This window comes from Clinocottus analis, unplaced genomic scaffold (genome assembly GCF_023055335.1).
Source record: "Clinocottus analis isolate CAN_PGR_092001 unplaced genomic scaffold, fCliAna1.0.p SCAF_25, whole genome shotgun sequence".
Taxonomy (NCBI): domain Eukaryota; kingdom Metazoa; phylum Chordata; class Actinopteri; order Perciformes; family Cottidae; genus Clinocottus; species Clinocottus analis.
Window position 1 is genome coordinate 4,339,803 of NW_027175987.1, and position 10,409 is coordinate 4,350,211.

Sequence of the window (10,409 nt, forward strand, 5' to 3'; positions counted from 1 at the left end):
CCCGGGGCCCCTCCAGGAGCCACTGCAGTGAGCTATTTATGGTCTCCACGGGAACAAGGTCCCGCCTCTCTCGAGACATTTTCATAGAGCATGTTAGACGCCTCTCCTCCTCTCCTTTCTCCTCCTCTCTCGTACACCTATGGAGGATGCTTTCCGCCCTGGGGGCCTCCTCTTCCTGCGCTCCCATTGGCCCCCGGTGAGCCTCTGCCGCGGTGACGTCAGACCCCGCCGCCCCTGCAGCGCTGAACGGACCTCGCAGCCTGTCTGATTCACTCCAAAACAGCTCGGCACGGCACGGCACGGACACCATCCCGGGAATTAGACGTCTAACGGGGATAGAGGCTTTGGCGGGACAGCGAGGAGAGCTCACCCCACAGAGAGGAGCGAGGCCTCGACATCAGCATCATCATACTTTTTTTTTTTTCTCCAGAAGACAGGACGGGGGAGTGCGCCCACCGTGTTGCGGGTGTATGTGCGTGCGTTTGTCTCCCGGTTTGGATCACGATGATGCAAAGTGCGGCGGTCCTATCGACAGAGAGTCCCGTGAAGAGTTTACCGGAGATTCTCGGAGTGCCACTGCAACGTAAGACCCTTTTTGTTTGTTTGTTTGTTTCACCCTCTTCGATTATCAATCTGGAAACCGGTTGGTGAGTGCGACTTGTGCTGCGGGGTTTTCTGCTGCCGGGAGAGCGGGTTCAGTGACAGTACAACTCGGCCGAGGAAGAGGAAGAGGATGAGGAGGGCAGGCTGAACCCCTCTGTCTTATATTGTCACGTACAGGCCAATGATGTGTCATGCTGCTTATATTTCAACGAGCATATGAGTCTTAAATAATACAGAGTATTGGCCTCAATGCCAAGCAATGGCCATCCCGCATGTCCAATTAATCTCCACAGCCTCACTGGACTGGAGTGTGCAATAGGATGCACCACTGAGTGCAGACGATGTCACTTTGGTGTTTTTATCCCATCATCCTTGGGAGGGAAAAGAGGTTATTTCTGTTATTTAAAGCAACAGTATTTCATTTCCCAGCTTGGCCTCAAACTTTGCCTCTCCCCCGTCAGGTTGCTGGGCTCACACTGAGCCTGCAGGCAGCTGTTAATTTGTAAACGAGACTGCATGGTCAAGAGATCAGACGCAGTTGTCATCACCCATCAGACAAATACACACTGACTTTGATTGACACTCATTACTGGCTCAAATAACTGCCGGATACGGATACGTTGTTTTTTTTTTAAGTCTTTTTTTTTGAGGGGGGAGGGGGGGTGTCTTTAAAACAAGGCCTACATATCAGTCGTTTGTGTTTTTACAGTCAAGAAGAATTTAATTAGTATTATAGTTCGATGGTGTCATCATTTATTCGGGATGGGACCAAATAATGATCACAGTTATCTGTCAGCATCTTATTGCATTTTCAACCTTCCGGCATCAAAGGCGAGAATTTCCTTACATCTGTTCGTCCCGGTTTGTTAATCTGTCTCAGGCCCTTTATAATCTGATCGTGCAGTTGAGGTAGAAATGCAATGGGATACATCTCTGCTCTGACCTAATTATTGATATGTGAGTTAGTCAAATGTACAGATGGACCTGCTCTAATAGGCTACCTAAAAAACAACAACAATATGGTAAGAGAATTACTGGACTGCTCCTTGGTTTTCAAAACACTTTTGAAACACGTTTTGGTCCAAATAGTTTATTTCTGTAGCACATATTTAGGGGTAAATTCACACTTAAAAAAATACACACTTGGCTTCCAAATAACCACAAATATCCCAATATATATATATATATATATATATATATATATATATATATATATATATATATATATATATGTATATATATGTATATATATGTATATATATGTATATATATATATATATATATATATATATATATAGCCTTATATTTAGTGTAAAACACACATGGAAAGGTGGAGATGAACTAGACCATGGTGTCATTGTAGAGACGGAGCCTGTTCAGCAAAGTATTTAAACCTGACCACAATAAAAGAGACTATATGTGGTCGGCTTATGCTCTTTAATTTTATAAATCGAGGCAGATTAAAAGATTGGATAAAGATCCTGCTACTCAGCCCCCTGCAGGACCAGCATGCATTCTGGATTTAAACCTGGATTATTCCAGTAATAAAAGAAACAGCACATTTATTTCAACATGTATTTGATATCGTGGACAGAATGCTCTGCTGACTCAATTACACCCAAACACCTTAACCTGCAGGCTATTAGTCTGGGATATAAAGTGTTTATTTCACGGTTAATTACCACAAATCATTTGACAATTGAAAGTACGAGACGCTGCCAGACTGCACTTATACAGAAGAAGAAGAAGAAAAAAAGAAGAAAAAACCCTGTGAAAGTAGTTTGGCCATTGGGCATCTCTGAAAAGGTGTTTCACTTCCTGTGTGAAATGACGGAGGTGATGAGACGGAATTGAAGAATGAATTGAAAGAGTGGAGAGTGGTAGCAAGAGATAGGAGGACCTCTGGAATACACGAGGTGTACTCTCTCTCTCTCTCTCTCTCTCTCTCTCTCTCACACACACACACACACACACACACACACACACACACACACACACACACACACACACACACACACTGAAGCTGGACGGTGGACCTTCTGTCGCTGCCAAGATCGTGCAGCTTTCCTTTCAGCACTACTTCTCTTGGTGCTCAGCTTCATCCACTCACCACTTAACCCTAGATATTTAAAATGCCTCTAACTCTAACTTCTCCTCATATATATATATATATATATATATATATATATATATATATATATATATATATATATATATATATATATATATATATATATATATATATACATCCTCCCTCAATCATTTCTTCTATCATCTCCGTGTATTCCCTCTCTAAAGCCTGTCGTCCTGCCTGTGAGTGCGCAGGAATGTTGCTCTATATTTAATGAGTGCATCGCTTTTCTTTAGAGTTTTACTGAGGCTATACATTCCGAAGTTATAGATGTCCATACAAAAAAAGTGAGCTTATCTAAAATATGAATCTATTATTTTCGCTGAGCTACATTTAAACGTATTTCCTTTTAGTCACAAATGTTTCAAATTAAAGCTGCAAAAAATAACAGAATATATATATATATATATATATATATATATATATATATATATATATATATATATATATATATATATATATATATATATATATGTATATATATATGTTGTGCTGCAATGAGTGCTGCAATGAGTTTTAGGCACACGGCGTGTGCGTGTGCCTGCGTGCGTGTGCGAGTGTAGGCGTGTGTGTGTGTGTGTGTGTGTGTGTGTGTGTGTGTGTGTGTGTGTGTGTGTGTGCGTGTGTGTGCGTGTGTGTGTATTTCCCGTGGCGTTTTCTGACGGCTGCTCGGTCCATTTCGTCTCGATATTGATTTTTCATTATCGGATATCATGTGGATGTTTGACTTAAGGGGGAACGCTATTTATTTCCAGAATGATTTAAGAAGATTAAAGGTTATTTTTAAATAGGACGAGGCCTTTTTTCACAAAATAAATCTCGGATTGACTCGCTGTAAAATAGAATGACAAGGATACGTTTAATTATGATTAAATACACAAATTCACTGTCACTAAATAAATAATATTCCTGTGCAACATGTCATAGCATTGCTTATTTAAAGCAATGGGAGGAAATGCACATTTTGTTCTTGAATAAACACTTGACCCTCATTTATTTATGAATGCATTTAACTTTTTGAAATGGTCATGGTTTAAAATGAAATGGTTTACTGCAGTAGATAATCGATATATTAGAGAATTATCATGGAATTGGAGGGTCAATCATTGTGTGATCTCTGTGCATTCTGCTGCTGCTTCCCAGATGTGTTCACGAAAATGAAAGCGAACCTCATCTTGAGCCTGATTTGCTGCCATAGTTCCCATAAAATCAACCACAGACACGATCAGGCTTCAGAGAAACACAATTATTACAAATCAATACGTTTTTCAAAAAACAGGTTTACCTCTGCACGGCTGGGAAACTGCTCCGAGTTCAGCACCTTGGACAGTGACGGACACTTTATTTTACAAAGCGCTTCAAATACATAAGTAGAATAAATTATATGTTTTTTTTTAAACATGGCATAATATTTTGCCAATCAAATGTGATTAAAAAAAACGTAATTTAATAGGATTAAAAATAAGAAACCAGAGAGATAAAATTAAATACAAATCAAATAAATAGTAATATAATATGTATTGGTCAGACAATCTAAATTCTGGACTTATAGAAGCTTTCGAAAACACATCTTGTATCCTTACAAATACCATCATAAATATATTATTATAATATTCACAATTACAAATGTCACATGATTGGTCAAATATATTTTGTTTGTTTCAAGACTGGGACATGGTGGAAGAAGGAAAGGCCTGTTTGTATGTGCAAAATTCAGATGTGGATGAAAATACACGCGGATGAAATTCTTGTCGCTGGACTCGCCTGAAAACATGTGTTATTGCTGCTCTCGTCTCTCTTCGCTCACGGTGACGTGACCTCCTCTTCCCCCCCGCAGAGATCCCTCAGTGCGCCGGCTGTAGCCAACACATCCTGGACAAGTTCATCCTGAAGGTGCTGGACCGACACTGGCACTCCAAGTGCCTCAAGTGCGCCGACTGTCAGACTCCGCTGGCGGACAAATGTTTCTCCCGAGCAGGAAGCGTCTACTGCAAGGAGGATTTCTTCAAGTGAGTTTCTCATTTCTTTTTTTTTGTTTTTGCATCAGTGATGACGTTTTATATGTGCTAATTTTTAATTTAGGCTTTCTATTTCAGAAATAAATAAATAAATAAATAAAAAAAGAGTTAGTTATCGTAAAACATTTTGCAAATAGAAAATCTGAAAGCAGCTCAGCATCGCTTCCTGTTTCACCCATGAAGAGAAAGTACGCTATTGGTCACTTTTCACCACTAATTGACATAAAAAAAGTGACTGGCGGAAATACATTTTTGAATAATTCGTGGATATTTTATATTTACGCAACCAACCTGGTTTATTCTATCTGATAAAAAACAGTTAGCAACATTAGCTTAACTTGTGAGGCTAACTGTAACGTTCCCTTACTTCTTACAAAGTTGCCATCAGCACATCAGCATGAATTTGTTTCTCATATCTCATATCATATATTTTATTTTTTATTTTGATCTATTCTTGTTTTATTTTATTCATGAACTAAAAAAACACATAAGGGAGAGCTAGTAGGTTTATAATATTTTTTATTGAAGTTATTATGGTGTGGGTTGAATTCATAATTATTGTTGTCTAATTGTTAATTTTAATTTTGTATTAAACATTCATCACTAAGCATGAATGCCATTATTCAACTCAAGACACCATGCTGGAATATTTGCTGATTTATTTCATAATTCACAGTATGTGATGGTATTCATAATATTGATAGTTATCTTTCATAATTTGCTGTTTTCATGGTGAGAGGAAGTAACATTTCAAAACAAGAGCTAAAAAACTCCATTTCTGTTTTTATATTTTTTCCCCCCTTTTCCTTTCCCTTTCTGTCTTTCAAACGATTTGATTTCTGAGGCATTACTGAGGAAAATTGAGTTTGACTTTTATCCAAAACAGGATCAGCAGTTCGAGGCTTTTTACTAAATCATGTTTGAAAGGTTTTAATGCTCGAAGCTTGAATGAGATGTAAAGAGCTCCGGAGTCTTCACTGAGCGCTAACAGCGTTAGCCGCCCCCGGGGGACAGCAGGGGGATGTTAGTATGTTCTGGACTGTGGAGAGGGACACGTGTGTGACTGCAGAACACGCACATCCAGAAACACAGGAATATACCCCACACACACACACACACACACACACACGTGTGGACACACAGATTCCGTGGTGTATGGGTACCAGTAGTGATTTGGATGCTTCACCTTGCTCTTTTTATTCCTGTGGGTTGGTTGTGTGATATAAAGCCTCTCCTGAGTCAGTGTTTTATTGGTTCTCCTTAGGGTGTGTTTACTGTGCGCACCCCTCCTCCTCTGCCTCTTTTTCCTCTTCCTCCTCCTCCTCCTTCACTTCCTCCTCCTCCTCCAAAGCTCTCTGTACTTCATCTGCAAACACATAAACATGCAAAGACACACACACACACACACACACACACACACACACACACACACACACACACACACACACACACACACACAGGCGTGCACACACCACATTGATCCTCTCCATCCATCAACCTGCGGACAGGTCTATCGTTAACAGAAATGCATTCCAGTGCTGATTTCTTTCCTTTACAACAGCTGGATCTTCTGATAAAACAGACATGGTGCCATCATTCTTTGCTGCAGTTGGAGAAATATCTGTCTGGCACGTGAAGTTTTAATCTCCGTTGGTCTCGCTATCTCCACCAGCCTGTAAAATGGGCATAAATAGGAGAAGGATGTCAGTCTACCTTGCTAAAGTTTTGCATCAAATGTTCTAATGGCAGCCCTCTTCTTCATGCTTCCCCGCAGGCGTTTTGGAACAAAATGTGCATCATGCCAACAGGGGATCCCTCCGACGCAGGTTGTGCGAAAGGCGCAGGACTTTGTGTATCACCTGCACTGCTTCGCCTGCATCATGTGCAGCCGACAGCTGGCCACCGGGGACGAGTTTTACCTCATGGAGGACGGGAGGCTGGTGTGCAAGGTGGATTATGAGACCGCGAAACAAAACGGTAGGTCTGCGTGCACCCAAAATATTAAGCAACAACTTAAGCTGCAAGTCCGAAAATTTCAGTTGAAAAGAAAAATAGAGGTTGAAACTTTAATTAAAAATATATTCGATGTCAGACACGGCCTATTCAGTCTGGCTTGACTTGACCACATCAGAATCGAGCTGTGTACTGTGTAACGCAGGGAAATGACTGCTGGCTGTGGATCCATGTTGTTTGTTGTCTAGCTGTGTGTGTGCTGTCTCCCCTTTACTCGCGCCTGAGATTTTCATGCATTTGTGATTGATTATGTAAAGTGAAGCAATGCCCTTATATGGTGCGACGCCAATAACTCCATTCCTCTGGCACTCCGGCTGTGTAGATTTATGTCCTCTGCTGTGGGAGTGGGACAGACGCACAAGGACAATAATGCACTTCCATACATGACCATTCACTTCATTTAACACGCATACATTCCACGCGAAGGCCGAGAGGCACTGACTGTTAAGGCAAGGTGAAAAATGTCAGACGAAGTCACTCACACTTGTAATGATGTTTTCAGATGATTCAGAGGCGGGGACCAAGCGACCGAGGACAACTATCACGGCCAAGCAGCTAGAGACCCTCAAAAGTGCCTACAAAAACTCTCCGAAGCCAGCACGCCACGTCAGGGAGCAGCTGTCCTCGGAGACAGGGCTGGACATGCGAGTAGTGCAGGTAGAGGATTTCATTCCTTCTCATTCAGACTACTGCAGGTCTCCATGTGATCTCCAACCTGTACAACATGCAGTTGCAAAAAGACAACATCATATCTGGGCATCATAAGCGTATCAACATTTGTTCGGGGAATAAACTTTGTCACAAATGTTTTAGCCCCATATGACCTGATCACAAGCTGAGGTCTCTGTACACAATGTTTGTTTAAAATATAGATCACGTAAAACAAGAACACAGGCCTTTATTATCAGTCTTCAGAACTGAAGAGATTGCTTTTCAAAAACATGATGCAAACATGGGATACAAATATATTTCCTCTAAAGGATATATATATATATATATATATATATATATATATATATATATATATATATATATATATATATATATATATATGTATATATATATATATATATTTATATATATATATACACAACTTTACATATGTATTTATTTTCTGTAAGGACTTTAATTATTTTTAACCTTTTGTTATGACTTTTTGCCAGGCAATAACATCTTCTTGCTAATTTAGCATTAAATTGTGAAAGTTGTTTAGTTTATTTTAATGTGCATCTCGGTGAGTTTAGGCAAAGTTAGTTATGAACTCCACCATGTATTCAACTATTTTGTGTTCTATCAAAATGTCTGATTAAACTGAACACAAATATATATTATATATGATGATTAAAAAGATGAACAACAATATTAGGTGTCATATTCACTCAATGAAGATGTATTATAATAAATGATTATTATTATTTCCATCAGGTGTGGTTCCAGAACCGGCGAGCAAAGGAAAAGCGGCTGAAGAAAGATGCAGGACGACACCGCTGGACCCAGTTTTATAAAAGCGTCAAACGTAGCCGAGGAGGAACGAAAGTGGAGAAGGAAAGCTCGGCCGACGACGCAGGACTCAGCGACAGTGAACTGAGCTTCAGAGGTATTTAACGCGTGGGAAACTTCAACCGAGTCAACGAACCGAGTCCATATCTATTATTGCTTCAGAGAGAGATTCTTGAAAGGAAATTGTCAGTCATGCTGTCGGGCTAATGGGATTAAGGAAGCCTAAAAGCTGCTAAATGATGTGGTGCAGCAGCAATTGAATCTGTCTTTGTGGCAATTCATTTGTTTGCAATTCATTTGTGAGTATTTCATTTGTTTGTCAGGAAAATCCAAAAGAGAATTCTCATTTCACATTCCGCTCACAGCGCTGGCCGCTGACGCACTCTCCTGCCTCCGTTTGTTGCCATGATGAAGCTTATTGGAAAAGAGAGACGTTCCTTATTGGGATGCAAACGACATTTTAGACATCCCTATGTTATTTAATGTTCACAAAACCCGTTTTGGGTAGTCATAAAACTCCTCAAGCCACTTTTTAAAAGAAGGCTATTTTTATGAGGAATGAAAACATGGTGACAGAAACTCTATAAAGCATATGAGGCTTTTAGTCAATTAGAGAGAAAGCGCTCTGGGGCATTGTTGTTATTGAAGCCACTCAGTGGAGGGATTGAGATGGAAACAAATATTCTGTGCACGCATCCAGACCTCTGTTGTTAGAGAAGAAAGTAAAGCACATCCTTTCTCACCAACAAAACTCACATGCTTATCGTCCACTCACTGGACCTGTGAATTTCCACATCATGTTGGCACAATAAATCTTTCTCATAAAAGCACTTAACGGTATTGAAATATAACAACTATATAATGCGCTCGCAGTTGACAGAACTGTTGATGTGTCAAACTTTTTACACCGCTCATGCTAAGTGCTGGTTTCTCCTTCACAGACGACCAGGTCCTGTCAGATCTCGGCCACACCAACGGACTTTACGGGAGCGTCGGCGACATGACCAGCAGCGCGGTGCTGAACGGCAGCTTCTCTGTCGACGCAGCCGGACAACCCTACCACGACATCCGGGCAGGAAGCCCCTACGGTCTCCCTCAGTCGCCCTCCTCCATCACATCTTTGCCCGGCCACACCCCTCTCCTTAACAACCTGGGCTTCAGCATGGACAGTCTGGTGGTGCAGGGCGGGCCGGGTGGCGTGGGACAGGCTCTGAGGGCCATGGCTGGGGGGCCCACCTCAGACCTCTCCACAGGAAGCAGTACAGGATACCCCGACTTCCCCACCAGCCCCGCCTCATGGCTGGACGAGATGGACCATTCCCAGTTTTGAGTCTCAAAGGCAGCAGAAGATCTCTGTGGGGATACGGCAAAACAGACTTACGAGGCTTTACATTTCTTTCTATCACCCTCCAAGACTGGTATGTTTTGTGATTTTGGGTGAAGAGGAGAAGAAAGTGTGACTTTCAGTCCCTCAGCAGTTGTAACGGCGAGGCAAACAGTGAAGTCCGAACAGAAGCAGTGAAGAACACTTCCAAACCGCTGAATGTTTAATCCCAACACTGTATCATACAACTTTTGGTATCACCTGACTTTATTTTGTTCTTTCACTCTGAGAATGAGACTGGATTTCGTTGGATTAATGCTCACAGAGGCGCTAATACTGTCCCCGAGAATAAACCATCCCTGTCTGACAGCTACGACAATAGGGCTTCAATCTAGATCAAAGTCCCGATGAGACCCAAGAGGCACCTGCATGCTTCTGATTCATAATGAGTAGGACTGCTGTCTGGCCATATCAAAGCCTTTTACATTGGCAATGCACTTTACTCTCCTCTTCTTTTTCTACACATATGGACAGGAATGCAGAGAGGATGAGAGAAAAAGAGAAGAGACATATGCACAAGGCAAAAAACACAGTGTTTCATTGGGAGAGGAATTTACAAGAGCAGTGGCACAAGTGTGAATTTTGAACCATGCTGATGTTTTTTTAATGTACTGCTGAAGCTTACAAGTTATTAGAAAAGTAGAAGGCCGTTGGTTCGTGTGTCCGTCCGTCTGTCCGTAGGAACGGATGTCTCCTCTGTTTGAATGAGGGTGAACAGTTTGCTACCCAGCAGGTCTCTCTTCTATATTTATAGGTGCTT

General features: G+C 41.2%; 1 protein-coding gene across 1 annotated transcript; it reads left to right on the top strand.

Moving 5' to 3' along the window:
* Positions 1-504: 504 nt before the first annotated feature.
* Positions 505-9,595, top strand: lhx4 (LIM homeobox 4). Its single transcript, XM_068591604.1, has 6 exons — positions 505-583; positions 4,572-4,743; positions 6,527-6,729; positions 7,268-7,422; positions 8,191-8,362; positions 9,207-9,595. The coding sequence occupies exons 1-6, from the start codon at positions 505-507 to the stop codon at positions 9,593-9,595; spliced, it is 1,170 nt and encodes a 389-aa protein (XP_068447705.1).
* Positions 9,596-10,409: the final 814 nt, after the last annotated feature.

Bases quoted from the DNA above. Each gene is read 5' to 3' on its own strand.
- lhx4 (XM_068591604.1), top strand. From the start codon at position 505: ATGATGCAAAGTGCGGCGGTCCTATCGACAGAGAGTCCCGTGAAGAGT. The intron at 584-4,571 runs GTAAGACCCTTT...TCCCCCCCGCAG, and splicing joins TCTCGGAGTGCCACTGCAAC to AGATCCCTCAGTGCGCCGGC. The intron at 7,423-8,190 runs GTAGAGGATTTC...TATTTCCATCAG, and splicing joins TGGACATGCGAGTAGTGCAG to GTGTGGTTCCAGAACCGGCG.